Here is a 23,461-nt window from a genome sequence, read left to right on the forward strand (position 1 = left end):
GACATGTGCACTTTCCTCCTGTGTCTCTTTTACAACAAGTAATGAAGATAAAAGATATAAAATATTTCACAATCCTCCTGTGGCCATGTAGTTTGCAAATAAATCTGCAATGCATCGTGTAGGTAGCAGAGTGTTGCTGTAGCTGTGCTGCAGTGACACAGTGAACACTGTCCATGTGCCAGCTGTTGTGGTGCTGAACAAGTGGTGTCAGCAGGAACCTGCCCTCAGAAGGTTGTTTAGTTTATTATAACACAACAACCTCAAAAGGTTGTTTAGTTTATTATAACACAACAACCTGAAATGGTTGTTTAGTTTATTATAACACAACAACCTCAAAAGGTTGTTTAGTTCATTATAACACAACAACCTCAAAAAGTTGGTTAGTTTATTATAAACAGACACAACAAAGCATGAGGGGGCAAAAGAAGGTGTGAAGCCTAACACTAAACATCAGGTCAGTGTCAGAGGAGAGGTATCCATTCACTGACACTTGCCATCCTTTTTGAGACACATCCTAATGCTTCCCAAAGGCACATTGTATGGGAAACCATGTGCCAGTTCCTCCTGCTAAGGAATGCTGCTATTCATGATCTAATTCAGAGTGAAGGAGAGTTGAATCCCAAAGAAATGCAAACCACAAATTGGCTGCTGAATTAAGTGGCACGTTCATTATTTCCTTGATGAGGTATAAATACTTGCAGGCAGGAGGATTTGTGTCTTGGATTGTATCATGTACAGTAAAATGCTTCATCAGGCCTTTTGGCTGTTCCTTGGCTTTATGGACATCTTAACTTTCCAGTAAAGTTATCATTTTTACAACAAGCCTTGAGTTCTCTGAAGGCACCAGCTAATGTCAATGACATTCATCTTCTTACCTCCCCTTCCTTGAAAAATCTCTGTATTCACTACTGTCTTTTCATGGGATCAGTCTTAGGTGTATTCAATTTTTTATTTTAAAAAAGATCTATAAAAAGGTTTGCCTCGGTATTATAAAGCAAAACAACACAGAGGCACAAGACAGCCTTGTTTCTATTAGGATTCATCTGCTGTATTTTGTGAATCATGATTACTTCAGACATAGTAAAAACCTTAATGATAGCCTGGTGTTCTTTGTTAGCACTGATGCTATTTAAATGTTAATGTGCACCTTAGGTTTATATCCAGTACATGAAATTTGCAAGGCGAGCAGAAGGCATTAAATCCGGAAGGACGATATTTAAGAAAGCGAGAGAGGATGCCCGGACCCGCCACCACGTCTATGTTACTGCAGCTTTAATGGAATATTATTGCAGTAAGGTAACCACAGGTGCTCCCCCTGATCCTAAACAAGTGCCAGGAGCCTGCACAGCTCACTGAAGCTAATAACTTTTTTTTTCCCCCCCCTCTAATGTTTGCAGGATAAGTCTGTGGCCTTTAAGATTTTTGAGCTAGGGCTGAAAAAATATGGGGACATTCCAGAATATGTACTGGCATATATCGACTACCTTTCCCACCTTAATGGTAAGCTTTGAGCTTTGAGAGGTCTAATGAAGCATTACTCAGACCAGGTTCTTGGTGTTTAAATTCTTCATGAAGCTCAGCAGTTCATCTGAACACAAAACCTGCTGCTGGTTTGTCTGAACCGAAGCTCCAGAAGTCTGGTGACATTAAATCTGGATTCTGCTGAAGAGAGTGAACTTTCCAAATTGTAACTCACTGGCAGTGCAGGAGTTTTACAGCATCTGCTGTGAACAGTGGGAAGTGCACTGAGGAATTCAAATCCTGAGGAAAAAGATTTAAAGGAGTTTACAGTCAGCATGAGAGGAGTGAGGGATTAGCTGGTCCTGATCAGGATGAATTTAAACTCATTCTCCCCAAGCAGATGAGATGAACAAGATGTAAAATCAGTACTGAGCATGTCAGTCATGCTTGGAAGGTGTTGGGGAGCTGCAATGGAAAGAGCAGGGACAGGGGCTGGAGGTGGAGGTGGTGGTGGAAGGGCTCTGGGTGGGATTCCCTGGGGCTGAATGGCCTCCTTAAAAAGGAAACCCAAGCTGCTGTGTGGCTTCTGCAGCACCAGGCACCATTCATTCATCTGTCAGGCTGCAGTTCCTGGGGTTTTCAGGCACTGGTAGTTTAAAGATTTTTGAGGGTTGTTTTTTTCTCCTGTGAGCTGTAAAATGAGAGATTTTATCTAAGAGAAAGTATATTTAATTTTGCTCTAAGTTATTGAGGGTCTACATAAATATTGACAATACCTTTCTGTAAGTTACCATGAGAAAAAATTCTCCTAGAACTCCCTAGTTTATTGGTCTATTTTAATAACCCAGCAGAACTCCTGAAAGCCAGGAGAACTGATCTCTGAGCTGGAAGTGCAGGAGGTGGTGCAGTGCACAGGGCAGGAGTTGGCAGCTTTAGGAACAAACCCACCAACCTCTCCATCCCCCCAGCTGGCAATGTGCAAAGACTGACTCCTTGCTGGGAGCCAGCTCTAATAATTTTGGGAGGATTCTGATAATACAAGCATATTAATATTGCCCTGATTTAAAAGGGAAATAATGAATTGAAAGGCCAAATTTACATTTGCCAACATATGCTACTGAGATAATTCAAGAAAATTGATAAAACCCCCAGAAATCCTGAAGAGATGCTAAGTAATAGCTGTGGTCTTATAAAAGAACCTGTAGTAGGATAAGTTTTGTCACTATCAATAAAAAAGACTCCCAAAGAACAAATTCACGTGGGAGTTTAACATCAGGGAAGTTTTATGTGGGCACTCAGATCTCTTTATACTTACTGAAATTCAAATCCATGAAAGTCAGCTTTATGCTTAATTCAATGTACACATCTCTTTGAATGGACATATTTTAACTTGTCTTTAATATATTTTACTCAGTGTGATTTTCTTTTTCTTTCTATTTTTAAAGAGGACAACAATACAAGAGTTTTGTTTGAACGTGTTTTAACTTCAGGGAGCCTTCCACCTGAGAAATCTGGGTATGTGTGCAAAAGCAGTTGCACTGCTCTGGAAAAGATACATAACCCCTTTCAACCATAAATATCCCAAAGAAATTAGAAACATGAACAGCAGGACAAAATTAGGTACAGATGTTCCTTCCCCTCTTCATGCTGTCCAAAATAGCAACAGCTGTGACAGATTTGGGAAAGTCCCTATCCCACCTCTAGTGAAAGTCATTAATTTGGGAAAGTCCCTATCCCACCTCTAGTGAAAGTCTCATTTATCAGTGAGACTTTAATTTATTAATAATAAATTAAAGTCTCACTGATGCAGGATTGTTGAGGATAGAGTGCAAAATCCTCCTGTACAGTAAGGATTCAGTGGTCTGAGCTGAGAAGGTGAGTCAGGAATTTGTTGAGGAGGGTGCTGAGCATCTCCCAGCCATGAAAATATTTTATTTTAGGAAAAGAACCAGAAAGGACTTGGATTAACCACTCACTGCCATATTTGCATTACTACTTTTTAAGTTTCCTTCTCAAAAAAAATGCTCACCAAAGCCTTGCAGTCGGAGGGTTCACTTCACCATTATTACAAAAGCATCAAAAGTAAGGAATCAAATATGGCACTGCTGTGCATATTTGTTCTGCACTTCAGTTCTGATCTTTTGTGAGAAATATTTTTATAACCAATTTAAAAGTGACAAAACACAAGAGCTTAAAAGCTGAACTTTCTTCAAAGGTGAACTCCAATGCTACAATATAAGTTGAATCAAGTCCAGAAATATGGTCAGATATTGCTTAAGTTATATATGAGATTTTCCATGGAGAAATCAGCAGTAACTCTATATATTTTGGGCTGTATAAAATTCTGAAGTGCTGCCTGTTGTGGTCTTGCCAGTTAGAATGTGCTGCTCTGTGATCACAATGCATGGTAAAAAGTCCTTCCCATGTCAGCATCAGAGTGAAGCTGTGTGTACAGGATGAGCAGAGTGTTTGATGAAAGCTCACCTCAAATGCTGGAGTTCCTTGACACCAGAATTCCTTTCCCTTCTGTAACAAATTCCTTTGCAGCCCACCAGGCTGGGGGCTCTTACAGAAATACAGCAGGCACTGGGAGGGCAGTGCCTATTTTAGATTTGCACCTAAAGCAAAGAACAGAAGTGGCCATGCCCTCCCAGATGGGCTCCTCTGGCTCTGTCCTCCTGTGGGTTTGTCACTGGGTTGTGCTCAGTGTTCCTTCCTCCTTCAGTAACCCTCAGTGTCCTGCTCTGTTCCAGGGAGATCTGGGCTCGCTTTTTAGCCTTTGAAAGTAACATTGGGGATCTGGCCAGCATCCTGAAGGTGGAGAAACGCAGGTTTACAGCCTTCAAGGAAGAGTATGAGGGCAAAGAAACAGCTCTGCTGGTGGACAGGTACAAGTTCATGGATCTGTACCCTTGCTCTGCCAGCGAGCTGAAGGCCCTTGGTTATAAGGTGAGTGGCTAAGAACACTTCAGTTCACTGGTGTTCTTCTCAATCCTAGGAATCTTGGGCAATTCCTTGTTTAGGACTTGCCTTATAGTCCTTCCCCTTGCTAGAAAAGCAGGTAAAATAGGCCTGTTCTTCCTGCTCCTCCTGGTCTCATTGGGCAGTAAAGGAGCCAGGACCATCAGTACCAGCTGCAGTTTTGGGTGTTCCTGGTTACCTCCCATCTTCCCATGGAGAGGTCAGTGTGTTAATGCCATCCCCTTGCAGCTACAGGCCTCCACTCCACATCTGGGCTCCTTCAAACACCAGAGTTCTGTGGGAAATTTGTAGGATCAGGTTACCTGGATGAAATATGGCTGGCTGTCCTTCTGCTCTGGGGTGGCAGAGCTCCCCTGACTTCAGTGGGAGCTGCCTCAAAGCCCACATGCTGCAGTGCCAGGGTTTGTTGGGAATGGCTGAGGGAGCACTGGTGCCTCTTTTTTCAGTTTTTGCTGCCATGTGGAGTTCAAAGTCCAGGCCAGACCCCTGTATCAGGTGGTCTCCTGTTTGGTTTCTAACCACATGTATTTTTACTGTTTCTGTCATTTAACGCTTTGGGGAATCATTAGAACAGAACAGGATGTTGGTTTACAATTTTTAAAGGCTGCCAGAGAAGCAGAAACAGCTGATTGCCATTTGCATGGACAGCAAGAAACCCTCAATCCATGGTTCTAAAGCAGTGCCTCAGCTTCCACTTACTTCTTACACAGAAAAATAATGTATGAAAAATACAGATGCCATCAAAGTTAACAAAGCAGCTGCATTGTTGACCATCACAGAGCTCTAAAATAATCTGATAGGTGGAAATCAGAGTCACATTGAGCCACTGAATACTTTTCTTTGAATGCAGTGGGGGCAAAGTTATTTTGAGGTTGGATGTGAGCTTACCAACAAGTACATTTTGCTAAGTGATTGCAGGGCAGTGTGCACCTAAGATGGTGCAGTCCTGCTGCTTGGAACATGCCAAAACATAATCCTGTTTGAACTGATGCTTTGCATGCCTGCTGACTGCCTTATGCTTTACTTCTTTTCCAGCTAAAGCAATCTAGGAATGAAATGAGGGAGAAATGATAGTTGTGAAGGCCTAGTGCTCTGCACCTGTTCACCTAAATCCTGTTAGCCTAAAAAAGGAGCCACTCCAAAATGACAAACGCACGTTCAGGAACAGAAACAAGTGTTTCCATTCCATCCCGTTGGGTCGCTGTAGGATTCAAATCTTTAATGAAACCATGCAAGTTTTGCCCAGATGGCCTTGTGAGAGGCTATCTGAGGTGATAATGAAGACAAAGTGAGAAAAAGCAACTGGTGCAGAGCGAGGTTTTGTTCTGTAATTGAAGCTAGCAGTGTGATCCTGCCAAGTTCACACTCTCTAATTGGCTTTCACAGGATGTCTCCCGTGCCAAGCTAGCAGCAATAATTCCAGACCCTGTGGTTGCACCTTCCATCGTGCCTGTTCTCAAGGATGAAGTAGACAGGAAACCTGAATATCCCAAACCAGACACGCAGCAGATGATTCCATTCCAGCCAAGACACTTAGCACGTAAGTCAGGCTTCGGGGAGTGGTTGTGTTTCACCTGTGGTGAGTTGGGAACCTGGCTGTTCAGCCTCATCAGAGGCTTTGCTGCTCCTCAGCCATCTAAACCTGTACTTAACTCTCAGGCTGTCATTTCACTGGCTTGCTAAAGGCACATGTGTTTTAATTAATGCCAAGGTCACATGGAAATAAGTACAAGGAGTTTGGGGTCTGGTAAATGGTAATAAGCTGTTACACACATCACAGAGCAGATGGCTGAGTGAACAGTGTGGAATTAGTAGAGGCAAAAGGGACAAGGTACTAATTATTTGTACCAAATAACAATGCAGTGCAAAAGCAGCTCTGGCCCAGCTGTCCTGCACTGGCTTCACCCAGCTTTTCTCCCCACAGCTCCAGGTTTACATCCTGTCCCAGGCGGGGTATTTCCTGTTCCACCAGCAGCTGTAGTTCTCATGAAGCTCCTGCCACCTCCTATTTGTTTTCAGGTTTGTTTTAAAGAGCTCTGAACATTTCAGAAAGCTGTGGAAGACATTCTGTCATGACAGAACCACAGTGTGTATCACTCTATTGAAAATAACCTTCTAAACTTTTTTTTTTTTCCTTTGGTAACAAATCAGGGTCCCTTTGTTCAAGTGGATGAGCTCATGGAGATATTCAGAAGATGCAAACTGCCAGACAGTAAGTTACTTGTCCTCTCTGGAGGCTGTGCTAGTGCTGCATGAGACTTGCTTTTACATATGGATATTTGTGTCTAAAACCCAGACCTCATTTGCAAATTGTAATTAGTGTTTGAGAGCAGAGGAGGTTGCACTGGAATCTGCATAGAGGTGTTTGCACTTTTACCTGCAGGGAGGCAACAAAAAGTCAAAAATCTGCACATCACCAGCTGCTCTTTAATATGTTGGTGGTATCAACTGAAAGAAAGAAATTAAGATTTTGAGAATACCCTTTAAAGGCAGCGTTTCCAGCAGCATTGCAGCTGCAACATGAAATTCCAAATCTGCAGCTTGGTGAGGGATAACTCTGAGTGCACGTTGTTGAGCCCCTGCAAAGAGGGGAAGGAGGGTTCTGGAACAGAGAGACAGCACAGATCCTACAGCAGATGATAATATGCCACTCCTCATGCTCCTTGTTTGAGGAAAAAAAAATATCACAGAGAAAGAACTGTAGGATTTAATTTCTTCGAGTGAAACTAAAATATCTATTTAAATTATACAGGGTATTTTTGAGGCTTCCTCTGTTGAGAAGCAGAAACTGACTTGCTGTGCAGCCTCTGGTGAATCATGAACTAGTTACCCTGATTCCCAAAAGGCCTTCCTGTTTTATTGCAGCTCTCAAATGACCTCAATTCCTGTGTAAAGGGAGGGGAGGGCTCCAGCTGGAGCAGCAGCATTTCCTCTCTAACCAGTGCTCAGAGTTTCACACAGCCAAGGCTTAATATTTGTACAAGAGGGCAGGAGAAGTGTCTGATGCTGCAGAAGTGTCCCCAGGGTGTGTGTGGGTGTCCCTGCTGGGTGCTGGGCAGGCTCTGGGCTCCCCCTGAGTGCTCTGTGTGTGTCTTTCCCTGAAGCTGTTGACGAAGCCGTGCGGATAATCACGGGCGGCCTGCCCGAGATAGCTGTGGAGGGCAATGGACCTGTGGAAAACAACACCATTCTCAACAAGGCTGTGAAGAGATCACATGAGGATTCTGATGATGATGAGGAGAAAGGATCTGTAGTTCCCCCTGTACATGACATTTACAGAGCGCGGCAGCAAAAGAGAATCCGGTGAAACGAGTTTGGAGTTCTGCTGTGACGGACAAAGACTTGCATTGAACCAGTCTCTTAAAAGTCAAGCATTTAAAAGGGACAGCTGCAAACAAAAAAATCCTTGAACATGGTTTTGTTACTGTGGTGCCTCTTCTCCCATATGGTTCTTGATCTGAAAACAGCCCGAACAACCTTAGAATGTGCTCTGAACAAAACTCGGTTTTCAAAACCAAAAGTGCAAAATGTCAAAACTGTATTTTGTTCTTCGAGGGTGTACACATCTACCACTTGAACTCTTGTGGGTTTTCAACAGTTTTATTTTAAAAACTGGATGGCTTATACTTGTGAAGCATTTTTAATTCACATTTTCTGGAAAACAGTTGTTCTCAGTTTGTTCATGTAGTGTCCTGCCTTATTGTTCGTTTTTATTTATGGCAGAATGTAAGGAATCTGTTTTGTAGTTGAAAATTTAAAAATAAAACGACAACAAAAGACCATTCCTTTAAAATAAAAGGATAGCCATAACATCATGCCTCATTCTGGTTTTATTCAAACACAACAAGGTACTTCTTAAATATTACTCAGCCACTTCAAAAGCAATGCTAATTATACCGTCACAGGAAATTGATCAGAGCATACATATTAGAATGGAGCTTGCTTTCCATTTTCTAGAGGATACAGCACACTTTGGCTTGTAATTCCAGGACTGTTTGAAGAAGACAGCATTGTAAGACTAACTCAGTTCAGTGCGGGTAATCCAGGAGCACTGGCTCACACAGCCTGGTCCTGGATACCTGCACTGCTCTTCCACATAATGCACAAAGCTAAATGTTAATAATCAGCTACATCCTTGCACTTATCTTCAAACAAGCTAAAGAAACACTATGTGAGCTTTCCAAGCAGCTTCTATGCCTACTTCAGCTTTTAACTTGGAATTGGCTGTGATAAGATTGACTCTGATTAGATCCTAAGAAGCCCTTGGACTAGAGGGCAGTCAGAGCCTGGGGCAGATGGAGCCATTCCCAGCACAGCACAGCTGCCCCAGGAGATGGGGCTGGCCTTGGCCATCCTGGAATGTCCTCCTTGCTTTGCCACTCAATTGCAGCTCCCTGTTTCTTTAGAGAGGGTGTAGAGATGTTTGTCACACACTCTCCTTAAATAGAACAACCTGGGAGAATCATTACCTTGCACTTGTGGGAAGTTAGTGCAGTTCCTTTAGGTCCTTCCTGGTGAAAGGCCCCCAGCACCTGTGCCAGGGGCATTTGTTCCTTTGTGTGGGCCCTGGAGGTGAGAGTGGAGCCAGGTGAGTGCTGCACTCTGTTCCCTCTTTCTAGGATCTTCCTGCTACACAAAGGCTTACGATCAAACCCATCCTGTGAGGAGAGCTGGCATTCCCTGTGTGGGCCTGACCCCTGAATCCCAGCCCTGGGAGCAGCCATCTCCTCAGTCAGGGTTTTATCCATTGCTAGAGCAGTGCCCTGCACCCTGCCATCAGCCACACACCTTTCAAGGGCTTCTCTTTGTCCCACCATGATGCTCCTCCCCACACCCTCGAGCTCACCCTGTGCCTCCAAAGGCAGCTCCTAGGCAGGACTAATGATAAAACAACAGCAGCAACTCCTAAGCTGTGCAGCTCTCATTCAGGAGAATGGAAACAGCTGTGCCTGGTTCTCTGTCCTGGTGCCATCAGCTCCAGCAGTGAGGGCTCTGGTAGCTCACTGAGGGAGGTGGTGCAGCTGCAGAGCTTCAGGCTGTGATGGGAGCAGAGCCTGCTCTAATAGCAAAGCCCAGCAAGCTGAGGCAGCAGCCTTGAAGGCCTCTGTAGAATCCTTTGCTGATCCAAACAGTGAAATAGATCCTACTCAGAACCCTTTTCTTCTGGCTAACCAACCTCATTTTTGAGTCCTCAAAGGAGGATTCAAAGACGGACGTTCATTTGGCCAAGAGAAAAATCCCTTGTCTGAGCTGATGAACTCTCACAGGGCTTTTCCCTTGGGGAAGGGGCTTTGTAATGCATGAGAAAAGATTTGGTTTAGAGTTGCATAGGCTAATATAGAAAAAAAAGGTCTTATTTCTCCCATCCCCCTCCAAACACAAAGTTGGTGCAGCTTTATCCACATTGATTCAAAGGAAACTGGAAAGGGAAGCATCAACAGTGGATCATAATCAAGTTCTGTTTGGCTGATTCCTAAATTAACCTGCCTGCTGGCAATACAAGGGCCCTTCATTCATTTATTTCACCTACCTTGTTGTTTTTTTTAAAGACAGCACGTTCTGGTTTGGACAACCTCATCCTTGGGCCACTTACTGTGAGTAACTACAAACTTGGCTCTCACAAAACCATCAAATATTGATTACTGAAATACACAGTTGTGCTCAACCAGAGGAAAATTTCACTTACCTCCCAGCTGAGCCTGAGATTGCAATGTAAGATCACTGGGCACTTCTCCTCTCTACAACATGTAGCTTATTAAATTCGAGACCTACAAATATTCTAAGTTTCAAGAACACATCTAGAAAGTGAAAAAATCTACTAAAATATTCCCTGTATATTCAAACTAATATCAAACCATTCACCCCTCACAGTACATTAAAATCACTGATACTGCCCACAGTGCCCTGCACATGACATTTTTGAAGACATGATTGAATATGCAACCATCCCCTGTTGTAGTTTTTAAAAAAGCCCAAAATTTTCAACCTAAAGTTTCACGCACTTTAAATCCACCTTCTGCAAATGAGAATTTACTTTAAAATTAGTATTTCACCTAAAAAGGAGTAAATTACTAGCAAAAGAAAAGAAGGTAAGAAATGCCACTTTTATCAAAATGTTTTAGCTCTGCCCTTTCTGAAATCTTTACAAGATATAAATACAGCTGCAATCTATAAGATTGCCACCTCTGGGAGTACTGTACATAGCAGAGGACAGTTACCCAATAACCAGAAAATTTGCTACAAAAATATATTATGTTTTGTAACATCTGCAGGTAAACAGCAAAAAAATGCTATTAAAAATGCAGTAAAATACAGAAAAAAACTACCATACTCACCATAATGTTACAGTAAAGTGCTGTTTGGCTTGGTGTTTTGTCTGGTAAAGTTCACCTTTAGAATTTTAACTTAATTAATTCTTTAAAGTAAGAATTTTTAAAAAAAAAAAAAAACCAAATCACCCCTTCTGGGAAGAACCATTGCTAATCAGCTCTGGATAAATTAAAGTAAGTTCACTGTAAATTAAGAGTTAAATGCCCTGAAATGAGCCACTTAAATACAAAGTTTGGTTCTTAAACTTGCCCTACCTATCACCAGCTCAAAAATCTAAAAATTGCAGCCAGAAAACTCCTATGATATCCCCTTCCCCAGGTTGCATAATTATATTAGAAATGCATCTCTCCTCTTTTAGCTCAGAACCCTTTTGGCATCTCCTCTGTTTCCCTCACCAGTCAGCACTCGTGGGTTAAAGGAACCAGTATTTACACGGAAAGCTCTTTTCCTAGACAAATATTGGTACAAGTTTTATTTAATAGCTGACAATACTGTAGTGATAGCACACAGACTGGTTTTATGATTCTTCTGACTTCCCTACAATTTGGGATTCTCCCTTAGTCAGTATTTTGCCAAGGACTGCATCATAGTAAGGGCTGAAGACCATTCTGTTGTAGTTGACAAGACGAATGTACTTGGCAGCAATCTCCTCCAGCTCCCTCTGAATGGGGCCTAATCCTCCAGGAATGGCAGGCAATGATTTCTGGTGACCGGATGCAAGATAATTCTCCAGAAACTTTTGAATTCGAGAATCTGGAAAAAAAAAAGGGGGTTGGTTTGTTTGCAGAAGAGATGGTGAATTAGAAACAGCATCACCTCATGTGAAATGCAGCAAGCCTGAAGGTGGCCAGCAATTGGAAAGACAAGATGGAAACAACGTGGAAACAGCAGGGAGAGAGGAGCCCTGCACATCCCCCAGCCCCAGCTCCACAGGCAGAGCAGAGCACTCTCCAGACCCACCTATGAGCTTGGAGATGGAGTTGTCTGGGCTGCCCACTGCCTGGATCTGCCCCTTCAGCACAGCCTCCCTCTCAGCTGAGAACGGGGTAAAGCCATGCTGGGAAAGGCAGCTGTTCACCTCAGCACACACCTTCTCACCCACGGTGGCCAGGGATTCCTTCAGGTTGAAGGAGCTACAAAACATGAGGTACAGCACAACTGTATTAGTTACTCACTGTTTTCCCACTTTTTAAAAATAAATCGTTCAATTAGAGTTGCCTTACTTAGCAAATGTAGCGGGAAAAGCACAATGCAGATAAAGGCAATTTTAAAGATTAATCCAATTATATACACATGAAAAATAAAGCTGAGATCTAAAGCAAGGAAGTAGGAGAACATTCAAGACTTAAAACCTGAACAATCCATACACATAAGAGCTGACTTTCTGCCTGAGGACAGCTCTGACTAGAGCAAAACCTGGAGGTGTAATCACTGACTCTGCAGGCAGCTCACTGTGCCTCTTCCAAGTGGGAAACAAATCTTGCTCCCCTGTAAAAAAGCTTCCATGGAATGAACTTCACTAGCTCCATATTTTTATCTCCCAGGTTTTTGGGGAGCCTGGCCCAAACTCTGAGCAGGGGCAGCTGCTGGCACTCTCCTGTGCCAGCCTGGCACCATGAAAAACACCAAGTTTGTACAAACCATGAAAGAGCAGATTAAGGAAAGACGGCTCTGTGTGAGTTAGCTGAAGAAAAGCTGGACTCATAGAAAGATTGCATTTCCTGCAGTCCCCAGCCAGAAAGTGGCTGAAGCTGATCATTTCCCAGGGTGCCAGGAGAGCTCCTGCAGCTGCCCTGAGAGCAGGAGTGCTGTACTCACGGGAGATGCATCCCTGTCAGCAGCACCTTGACGATGGTTTTGATCCTCTCTGCAAAGCCAGGCACGTCGATGAGAGCCGGGCCTGCTGCACTGAAGGTGACCAGCAGCACTGTCCCCACCAGCAGCAGCTGCTCCAGCTCCAGCTGCATCTCCAGGAAGCGTGTCTGGTCCATCAGCAGCGTCTGCAGGGAGCCAGCAGAGCAGGGAGTCAGAGAAGGGTCAGCAAAGGGCCAGGGAACAGCAGGCCAGCACCAGGAGCACAGTGAGAGCACTGGCTCCTCTGCCCCAGCTAAGCAGCTCTCAGCACTGAGACAAGTTAGAGCTGCCCCATCTCCCAGTCACACATCAATGGTTTAGCACTGTACGTGTTGCCAGGCTACAAACCCCAACAGCTTCTGCTGTGTGCTGGGAATGGAGGAGTGCAAGAAGCACAGAACCAATTTTCCTGTTAAATACCTACTTCTGGAAAAGGCCTGTTCACGTGATCCCACTTGAGAAGCTTCAGATAGGCCTGATTTTGTACAGCAGTGAAGCACAAGGCAGAAGCTCCACCAGTGGCACCATCATTACAGTGGGGAGGCAACGTTTCATGTCCCAGCTTTGCAAGATCATCTGCTGCTTCTTGCAACCACTTTGTGACAAGGTCTAAAGAATCTGGAAGAGCAGGGAAAAAGACTCTTGTTGAGAAAATTCCTTTTCACAGTTAGGTTCTTCCAGCAATAATTTCCAAACAATCCCATTAGTTACTATGACTAATGCCCATGATTTCAGGTATGACATGCATTTCATTTATTGCATCAAGCAGAACGTCTAAAACAAAACCACACAGCTACAGGAAATCAGAGGTGAGATGATGCTGGGTAATCATGCCCTACACTGTACTGAAATTAAACTGAATGTAGCAAGGGCACAGCTATTGCTCTGGCAGACTTTTTCCAACCAGTTTTGGGGCACAAGCCCCAAAATGTCATTTACCATACGAATTCTAGAACTTATGAAAATATCTGAGTTCTTTTCATGATCTACAAGCAAAGACACGCAGTTTACTGGGAGGTCAGGGGGGAAGAAAGAAAGGAACAAAGTCATACTTGGCTGTTTCTCAAGAAACTCCTGAAACTTCTTTCTTTCATATTCAGCAGACTGCTGCATTAATTTTGGCCTAATACTACTGACAGCGAAGTTTGCCATATCCATTTTCATTAGGTCTAATACAGAGAAAATTGCTCTAAACAAACAAACAGAAAAAGTTATTCAAGGCTGCAGATGTTTCAGAGGTGCTGTTTACAAGATTTATTACAGGCTGTCTAAAGAAAGAGCAAAAACATGCATGGGAAACAGTAACAGCTTAACAACTTCAGAGCATGAGACAGAAAAAGCTGGAGCAAGCATGTACATGCATGCATGTGCCTCTTCCAAGTGGGAAACAAATCTTGCTCTCCTGTAAAAAAGCTTCCATGGAATGAAGTTCACTAGCTCCACAGATTTTATCTCCCAGGAGGTGCAGTATTGTATATGAAAAGATATCTGGGTTTCCTTGCATGCCATGGCTGTTGGCAGCCTGGAAAGCCAAACTCAGTGGGAAGTGAATAATCAGACCCAAGGGGCAAAAAAGAAAAAACAAACAAACAAACAAACACCAAAGAAAAACACCTTCATTTCAAAGCAACCTAATTCCTGCTGGCAATATTTCTGCCAAGTCAATCTTGAACTCCTGGAAGCTTTTCAAATTAGAAAACAGCAAGGTTAATGAAGCCTCTCCCAACTACTGAGACCTTGAGCTGCTCCATGAGAACGTGGTGGCAAAGCAGAAGCCTGGATGCTCCAGATGAGGAACACACACTGCCTTTGGAACTGACAGGGAATTCCACAGGGACTGGGGTAGAGAGAGCTCCAACTGGGAGGAAAGGACAAACTGGCTGGAAACCAGTAATGCTTTTCCCCTAAGCCCCTGTGTGCTTTTTTCACCTACTGCTGTTGACATTCAATTCTGATACAAACTGATTATTCATCTGCTACCTTACAGCTTATTTGCATTTGACATTTAAGCAAATGTCCTTCAGTGCCATGCAGGAGCCAGACAAATCCTCCAAGTCACCAGATCAGAGATGGCCCTTGTTAATGACCCCTGGAGCATCCCTCCCCTTCACACCCACAGCTGTATCTTTTTTCCTATTACTCTTTTCTTTCTAGGAGTTTCAAGTTGCCCCCTCCACTTCTAAAATTATTTAAGGGACTCAGAACATGACTAATAAATACATTTCAGTACCTGAAAAGAGGAACTATTTCATTAATATCTTTCAGTTTCTTAATGTCTTCATCTCGAGCTGGAGCACAAAGAGTCCCCATCATGCCAATAACAAATTTGACCAACTTAGAAATGTCAAGGGCCCCATTCTCTGCCTCCTGTTTTATCAAATCCAGGTCAAGAACTTCTGTAATCTGGCTTCTCAGTCTAGTGTGACCAGGCAACAAGAATGACAGAAGACTCTGAAATGCAAAGTTAACAGTGCATTAGTCAAAGACTACAAGGATCCAAACAGTTACTGAACCACCTCTCACAGAATTACAGAATCATAAAATGGTTTGGGTCAGGAGAGACCTTAAAGACCACCTAGTTCCAAAAGCCTGCCAGGGGCAGGGTCACTCCCCACCAAACCAGTTTGCTTAATGCCCCATCCAACCTGGGGGCATTCTCATCTAAACAATAAATAATTGATTTTTTTATTTTTACACCAACCACTCCCCAAGTCCAAGTGTTTCACCTGACACTGTGTGATGCTGAAGTTACTGAGTGGCAAACCCTCTGTGGCACAGAATGAACTTCAGACTGTTGTGCTTGGTTTTATCAGCCCAGGGTTGGAGCATCTCACTGATTCCATGACTAATACCAGTGCCATTACATGAAGGAAGCTTGTAATTATGGAACTGGTATTGTTTACCTGTTAATCACCTTACATGGTTTTTACATTTGGTTTTATATTCAAATTTCTCCTCTAGGATTATACAGCTTGTATATGTTCACAGTGATACAGTAATGAAAAAGAACAAGAGCATTGTTTATGAAAAGCCAAACTCCAGCCACTTTTGCTCATTCATATCAGTGCAGCTACTCAGATTCAATCATTTCCCTTCATATCACACCATCTTACCTCTTTAATTTCTCCCAATAACTTAATTGCATGATCATATGTTGGGGGATCTTCCTTCAGCTGAGCTTCCAGACAATCCCAGAAAGCTTTATGCACAATATCTCTGACTTTCTTCTCTAAGCTGTGAATAAACATGTTCAAAAGAATGATATTGGTCTCTTCACCACCTTACAAAGATAACCTGCAGCTCCTGAAGCCCAGCATGTCATAAAATCAATATAATGTGGTAGTAATGATGTGATGATTAACAGAGATCCATCATTTAAAGTTACTCAGAAAAGCAGGAAAAACTGGACACAGGATTTGGAATGGTTTATGTTTAATACAAGGTTAAACACCAGCAAAGGTGGCCACAAAGTAAAACCTTTCAAAGTATTTATCACATGCTGCATCTAGAAAACTGGACCAAAACAAAAAGAGCAAAAATTGCATTTTGTCTTCAAAAGACCAGTATTCATGTTCCTTTTAAAGGCCCCACTAAGTAAAATCAATTCAGTAGTAAACCTAACAGAAATGAAGTGACTTCCCTGACACAAAATCTTGGGTTTCACTATGTAAGTACTGCACCTACTCTGAGATAAGGGCCCAGATCAGTCTGTATTCAAAAAATAAATGAATTCCACTGCTTCAGTACCAATTCCTAATTCAAAATAGTGACAGTTCCTGCTCACACCAGGTGTAACTTCATCACTGGCCCCAGTGGAGAGCAAGTTCCCCCCATGAAATAAGCACTCCCTGTCCCAAATCAAGGCAGGAGGCTGTCAGCCACACCTCACTGTGTGTGTGAGAGGGAAAAACAGAAGATGAAGCTTCCTCTGCTCTCCCTCTCCCCTCTCAGCAGGGCACACAATTACTGCAGACTCACACAGACAAGGAAAGGCTTCCAACTTGAAAGTAGCAACCTAATAAAACACAGGAATCTCTGTCTAAAATATGCCTGAAGAAACAGACAGGAAAAGCTAAAATTACCAGTTTCCTCTTACTCCCACAGGCAATGAAAGCTCAAAAATTGCTAAAAGCACCACCTACATCTGCAGCCAGCCTGGGCTTCTGGGGAGGCTGCAGCCTCTGGGTCCTGGGACAAGGGGACACAACAGAAACCACAGCACTCTGGGGTTTGCACCACACATCTCCAATCGATCCAGGAGGTTCTCCTTTCACACACACACATCTGGGGAAGCAGAACTGCACACTTACCACCTTCTTCTATTCTTTCCTACTTCCTCCACCAGCCAGAGCCTTTACCTGAACCCCCAGAGCTGCTCTGCAGTTTCTACAAACACAGTTTTATTAGTATTTGGTACCAACCTTACCTGTGTTCTGGCAGTTCAGCTGGCTTTATCTGGAAGTCTCCATTCACCACAATTTCATGTGCCAGTGCCATGTTGGTGACTCCCTTGGCTGTCTCCATGAGCTCTTCTATGGACACAGGCCGAGAGGGACTGGCTGCAACACCAATGACACTGTCAGACAGCTCGCAGCAAAAGCTGCAGAAAAACTCTTTTGGACCCTTTCCACCTCACTGACAGCACACAGGGTCAAATGACAGCATCAGCTGAAGATTTTCCTCCTTTCCTTCCCTTCCTTTCCCATCTGGTGGATGGCACAAGTTTGGAGTATTTCAAAAACCCAAGGAGTGGATCTCAGTTGATATTCTGGGCTCAATATGACAATTGCTTCTATCAAGCTCTTTTAAAAACCACCTCCAAACAAAACCCCCCACACAAACCAATACTTCTTTAGGATGGCTTTAATAGCACCTTGGAATCTTTCTCCATGTTGCAGGAAGAAATAATTACAAACAGCACCATTTTCACCATACTAATTCCACAAGCATTGTGCAGATATTGCCACTTCAGTTTCACATTTTTCAAGGAAGTGATTTCATCATTAAAGCAGTCAACAAACAATCACCATCACTGTTAAGCAGCAGCACACCAGTAGCTAATTATTCTCACTACTTCCAATGCAAATGGCACTCCTCCAAACTCTTTTTTTTTTTCCCCCAGAGGCCATTACTCAAACAACAGAGAACAGCAGCACCAATGCTGAAGAGCTGTTCCCCTGGCAGGCATTTGGGAGTGAGCAGGATGGGCCAGCAGCCTCAGACTGGGTGACAGGGCTGGTGGATGATGGATCCATTCCATTCTGTACTTCATTCACTTCAGCTACAGGCATGGGAGCAACACATTAATCCCAAAAGTGAAAGAAACCAAGCAGGCATCTCCATTTCTCCCTGAGAAATGTTTCAGGCAAACTGTGACCATCTCATTTGATAATCCATGTCGATTGGACTTCAGTGATTCCACAGAAAAGTCTTTCAAAAGGAAGTGTCCATCACTTGTCTGCCATGCAGAGCTTTTCTGAGTTCATACAGCTGGGTTCCAATGTGCTTGTTTTTCATCAATGTCTTGCTCTTTTCATGCTGCCCTCCTAAATCCTGATTTCCTTCTGCTTGGAGCTGAACCTTGCACAGTGACTCTGGGAACACAGCAAGGACTGACAGTCTGAGAAGAACCAGCAGACAGCAAAGCTCACAGTGCTCTTGTCCAAGCACCAAATGACTTCACTCCAGCACTGGGGGCTCTAAGAGCAAAGGCTCTTCCACTGGCCAAAGATTGCTCCTAAATCACATCACTTCATTCTCATAGCTGCTCCCTTGCAGGAGGGAAGGGCTGGAGATCAAACCTCCTCTTTGTGGTACAGGGCAGTGCTGGACTGTGCCCTGCCTTTTCCTTCCACGTGTTGAGGGCCTCTCTCCACACAAACACCCCATTCCCCACCAGGCAACCAGCAAGGCATGGGAACAGAAACTCCCTCAGAACATCTCTGACTAACACCACACTGAACACAACCAAAAAGCAAAAAGAATGCAACAAACAAAATGTTACTCCCTACAGAAATACAGAAGCCTGAGCACTTCTGCTTCTTTGAATTGAATCCCTGGAGCCAAAAAACTTCCCCTTGGTTTTATCTACAGATTTGCCAGACATATTGGCTCCCACATTGCATCCAAGACCTTCATGTTAAAAGCAGAATGGCAAAGAAAATATGCCTTAGAAAAAACATGCAGTCCTGCTTATATGGAAGTAGCACTAGGATTAAATATACAACTTTCCATCTATCCTGTGAGGGGGCTGACAGGACATCCCTTTGTTGATAACAGCCTTTTCTGCCCTGCCCTGGCAACAGGGGCTGCAGCAATGATAAGGCAAACAGCAGAGTAGGTTTAGCTGGAACACTCTGGGGTGGCGTTCATCCATTCCAAGAGCACAAACTCACCTGGATATTTAGGATATATCACCAGGATATTTAGAATACATGTGATTCAGAGCAATGTGGTCATTGTGTACAATTAAGAAAACGTACACACTGTGTGCACAATTAGGGAGATGAAAAGAAAACGGGGAGGAAAGTGTTACAGTTTCAAGGCATAACATCAGGAGTCCCACTGTATTTAACTGCAAGCACAGAATGCTATCAAACACCAGGATTGCCCCCACCAACAATTAGAGAATTTAGGGTTTTCTGGTGCATTTCATAAAGCAGTTTTGCTTACACTTGGGTGTATCATCCCTGTGGCACCCTGGAGCACTCTGTCGAATCCTTTTCCGGCCAGACTGATCCGAGTTGTCCAAGCTCTCCTCCTCATCCTCCTCCAAAGCATTCAGCTTCTCTTCACTGGAATTTAGCTCGTCAGGATTCTGAGACATTTTCAGTTGGTTCTTTACAAAAAGAAAAAGTAGGAAAAAGGGAATGAATAAGCATTTTCTGACATGGCTGAGAGGGTAAACATTACCAAGAGTCCTCTTGATTAAGACAAAAAATTAAGAATGAAAGAATTCTTATGAGGAGTTATGTCATCCCCATAATGGCAGGGGACCTGGACTCAGTGACTCACTTCCCATCTCCCACAAAATGGGATGCTTTCAACACAGCTACCATTGATTTTATCTGCAGTCCTAGTCAATTCTCAAAAATCTCAAACTGTTCCCTTGCCATAATGATACAGAGAGAGAAAAATATACTGTTTTCTTTCCTAGCACTGCTTTTGAGAGAACAACAAAAATCACCTTCAGAACAACGCCACAAACATGTTTTACAAAAGATGATGAGGCAACATTTCCTTACTACACAGCAATAAATCTTCCTGAACATAACATATCCCTGAACTATGGTCTGCCCCAACTGCTCACACCTTAAAAACTTCCCTCTGAGCCATCCAAAAGCATTAAGAAGCAGCAAAAGAACAAGAAAGAAATTATTATAAAATTCTATTCCCATATTTTCATTATATTCAAGAGTCCTGATTTATGCATAAAACATCACAGTTGTTTAGGTTTTTTAATTAAGACAGTAAAGAATAGCTTTTGTAATTAAAATCTTGGTTTATGAGACATTACATATTAAAGGATTTTTATATCACATTGCAGACACCTGCAGGGCCCCCAAAGTTACACTGAAAAAATGACCACAGAAAACCAAGTCTCACTTGGTTCCTTATCTTCACTTACTTCATTCTCAGATTTCCCTATCAAGAATGTCATTTCTACATCCACCACTGAAAACTATCACACAGGAAGCTGCTGCTCAGCCTTTCATTTCACAGAAATCTCTCAGAGAGCATATGATGTCTCTAAATTAAATAACTTAGATGTTCTGTGAAGTGGGAGTCCGGAAGAGCCTGCTTTCAAAATAAAAAGAAAGCTCCTGGAAAAATAACAACTTCCTTTTTCTGCTAGTACATCACCATCTCCACTTTCACATTTTGAAATAAACCAAAAAAACTCAGCAACAGAAAGTCTACAGAGGCACCTCACAGCCACTGAGAGAAAACACAGCATCAAAAACTACCCTGGAGAGGATGCAGCAGGAAGCAAGCAACAGTGCAAAAATATAAAATGCAGCACTGAGATTGATTTCCATACAACAGCTGTAATAACCAACCCTGCTCCACCAGGGCTTAGACTGATTGCACAATGTGATTCCAGGACAGCTGGAAAGCTCAGGGCATGTAAGGAACAGCTTTCTCTACAGCAATGACTCAGGATCATCATCTTGCTCGGTGCCTGAGAGACAACAGCATGCAACACATTGCCCACAGCACTGTGCCATTGCTATTTTAGAAGAGAAAACAGCATGAGGAGCTTGGGATGAATAACACAGGAGAGTTATTGGCACACAGGTACTGTCAGACTCACTCCAGCTCCAGATGGAGGATGAGGAGCTCTGGTAATAAAAGGGCTGCTCACAGAAAAGAGCAGAGCAACCACTGCAATATAAAATATAAAATATAAAATATAAAATATAAAATATATATAAAATAGCACTGGTTAAAGAGAGAGAGAGACCTGTTGTTGAATTTGGCTAGGATAAAAGCATTATCATAAAGGTTTCCACACTCATTCCAGACTGGATGGTCGTTCTTCCCATCCATTCTCTTCCACAAAGCATCCCCTGAAGTCAAATCTGAACCACAAAGATGACTCAACCAAGCCCCACTACAGTCTTTAATGCACACAACAGCTCCCAGTGCCTTGCAATCTCTCACTGCACTTTATCCTCACTACCCTGAGAAAAGCAGAGAAAAACAATAAATCTCACAGAGGGGAAACTGAGGTTTGAGTTCAGCTGCTTGAGGACTCACAGAAGATAAATGACAGGGACAAGATCATCAGTGTGATGATTCCTGGCCCCTGCTCTGCCCAGCAGGCCATCATTCCTACCATGCAGACTACACCCTGAAGTGTTACCTTCCAGAAAATGGCAGCTCGAGAGCCACGGCTTCCAACCCAGCCCAAATTTCATTTAATTAGCATTTGTTTAAAAAAAAATCCTATTTCAGCTATGGAGGGCAGGTATTAGAACTCCTGGGCCATTCTCCCAAATGACTGCTCAGCAGATGATGTAAACAGGCACACTTGTTGGTTTAGTTGTTTAGTTTGCAATAGTCTGCTCTTTTCTGATGGATTACTGCTATTATTGCCAGAACACATCTAGAACATATCCTCTTTCCACGGGGTAAATAAGCTTGACAATACCTCTTCCAGAAGCATGACCGTCATCCCTCCTTTCACAGAAACAATCCCAACTCCTAACAGAGCAAACTCTACTTCTTGCCACTTCCCTCGCGTTTATTTGTAATGAGAACAGAAACGCGAGGAGAAAAACGCAACAAATTAAAATCTAAATGAAACATTTTCCACAGCTTCATTTCATTAGAGCTCCTCAAACCACGTGATGGGCACCTGCACGAAACAAACCTGCCTTAAAGCACACACAGGGTGGGCACTAAATAAAATAAACTTCACTGTGCTGCCTTAGAGCGCACAGAGGGTTGGCATGAAATAAACTTCACTGTGCTGCCCTGGAGCACACACAGGGTGGGCACTAAATAAAATAAACTTCACTGTGCTGCCTTGGAGAACACAGAGGGTGGGCATGAAATAAACTTCACTGTGCTGCCCTGGAGCAAACACAGGGTGGGCACTAAATAAAATAAACCTCACTGTGCTGCCCTGGAGCACACACACAGGGTTGGAGCAGCAGCTCCCGGCTCCCAGCGCTGTCCCCGCCGTCTGAGGCAGCCCTGAGCCCGGCCCAGCACTCCCGGCTCTTTCCCGAGGCGCTGAACTCTTCCCTTCCTCTGTTCCCCTGCCACACCACAGCTGATTTCCCTCATAACCCGCTAGCAGGCAAGCCTCAGCCTGTCCGCCGTCCCACTTGAAGGGAAGCTGTGGAATCCCGCTGTTTCCTCCGCTGCCGGTTCCGTGTGAGGCCCAGCCCGTCCATCCCTACCGGCAGCTCACACGGCACCGTCCCCATCCCCACCGGCCCTGCAGCAGCGCCGCTGCTCCCACCACGTTTTCCCTTCGGAAGGCCCGGGAGCCCCGGGCTTCATCAATGGGCGAAGGGGGAGAACGAGCCCGGGGGTCCGTGGGTTGCCGGGCCGAACGGGGGAGAGGCGGTGCTGGGGCCGAGCCCGCCCGGGGCCCCGGCGCTGCGCTGCCCGGCCGGGCCCGGAGCCTCCGCGCCGCCCGCTCGGCGCCGCCGGGCCCGGGCCCCGCCGCCGCCCCCGGCCCTGCCGCCGCCCCCCTCAGCCCTGGGCCGCCCTCCGCCCCAGGCCGCCCCGCCTTACCGCCCTCGGAGCAGCCGCCGCGGCCGCCGGCTCGGACGGGCCCGGCCCCTCCTGCGGCCGCGGAGCGGGGCTGGGCCGGCGCCGCAGCCCCAGCGCTGGGCGGGCCGCGGCGGCTGCGGGGCGGAGCGAGGGCCCCGCGGCGGAGCGGCTGAGGGGCCGCTGCCCGGCGCCGGGGCTGCCGTGTGGGGAGCGGGGCCCGAGCCCAGCAGAGCCCCGCGCTGCCCGACAGCGATGGGTGAATGGATAGATCGGGGTCTGCCCCACCACGCTGCGCTGGTTCAGATCAAACCCCCAGCAACCCGCGAACGCGGTCCTGGATTGTCCTTGCTGTCCTTACACGTGTCACGGAGTGACCGCCAGTTCCTCCACAGAGGAGTCTGCGGCACTCAGATTCCCTAAACCAGCCCGAAAAGAGCAAGGGGCGTGCTGACCCTGCCCTGTGCCCACCTCTGAGTGCCCCGGGGCTGATTTTCCGTAGCCCGAGCCAGCCTGGCACCGCGGCCAGCCCAGAGAACCGAGACTGCAGCAGGCGGTGCCCACCGGCAGCAGCTCAGTCCCCCGACAGGAATCTCATCCTCCTGAC

The 23,461-nt window shown here is 44.7% G+C and overlaps 2 protein-coding genes across 4 annotated transcripts in view; one reads left to right on the plus strand and one right to left on the minus strand.

The window, feature by feature from the left end:
• CSTF3 (cleavage stimulation factor subunit 3) overlaps positions 1 to 9,261 on the plus strand; it is a 47,971-nt gene extending 38,710 nt beyond the window's left edge. For both annotated transcript variants that reach the window (XM_054283728.1, XM_054283729.1), the window contains 8 exons: positions 1,153 to 1,296; positions 1,398 to 1,500; positions 2,907 to 2,976; positions 4,215 to 4,410; positions 5,830 to 5,983; positions 6,368 to 6,462; positions 6,595 to 6,655; positions 7,548 to 9,261. In XM_054283728.1, the coding sequence (XP_054139703.1) occupies positions 1,153 to 1,296; positions 1,398 to 1,500; positions 2,907 to 2,976; positions 4,215 to 4,410; positions 5,830 to 5,983; positions 6,368 to 6,462; positions 6,595 to 6,655; positions 7,548 to 7,750 (1,026 nt within the window). In that variant the 3' untranslated portion in view covers positions 7,751 to 9,261. The remainder of the gene's footprint in view (positions 1 to 1,152; positions 1,297 to 1,397; positions 1,501 to 2,906; positions 2,977 to 4,214; positions 4,411 to 5,829; positions 5,984 to 6,367; positions 6,463 to 6,594; positions 6,656 to 7,547) is intronic.
• Positions 9,262 to 10,883: 1,622 nt separating this feature from the next.
• Positions 10,884 to 22,951, minus strand: TCP11L1 (t-complex 11 like 1). 2 transcript variants are annotated; one of them, XM_054283730.1, is made up of 10 exons: positions 22,879 to 22,951; positions 19,300 to 19,465; positions 17,054 to 17,186; positions 15,741 to 15,861; positions 14,858 to 15,078; positions 13,680 to 13,816; positions 13,052 to 13,245; positions 12,592 to 12,773; positions 11,734 to 11,906; positions 10,884 to 11,526 (listed from the first exon to the last, which is right to left on the minus strand). In XM_054283730.1, exons 2-10 carry the CDS (start codon positions 19,451 to 19,453, stop codon positions 11,291 to 11,293), a joined length of 1,551 nt encoding a protein of 516 aa, XP_054139705.1. In that variant the 5' UTR covers positions 19,454 to 19,465; positions 22,879 to 22,951; the 3' UTR covers positions 10,884 to 11,290. The 2 variants fall into 2 exon arrangements, with proteins under 2 accessions (XP_054139705.1, XP_054139707.1); XM_054283732.1 differs by lacking the exon at positions 22,879 to 22,951 and having other exon boundaries at positions 17,054 to 17,182; positions 19,300 to 19,389.
• Positions 22,952 to 23,461: the final 510 nt, after the last annotated feature.

Source organism: Melozone crissalis, unplaced genomic scaffold, assembly GCF_028551555.1.
Source record: "Melozone crissalis strain CALT ecotype California unplaced genomic scaffold, PUWL_Pcris_2 ptg000038l_1, whole genome shotgun sequence".
Taxonomy (NCBI): Eukaryota; Metazoa; Chordata; class Aves; order Passeriformes; family Passerellidae; genus Melozone; species Melozone crissalis.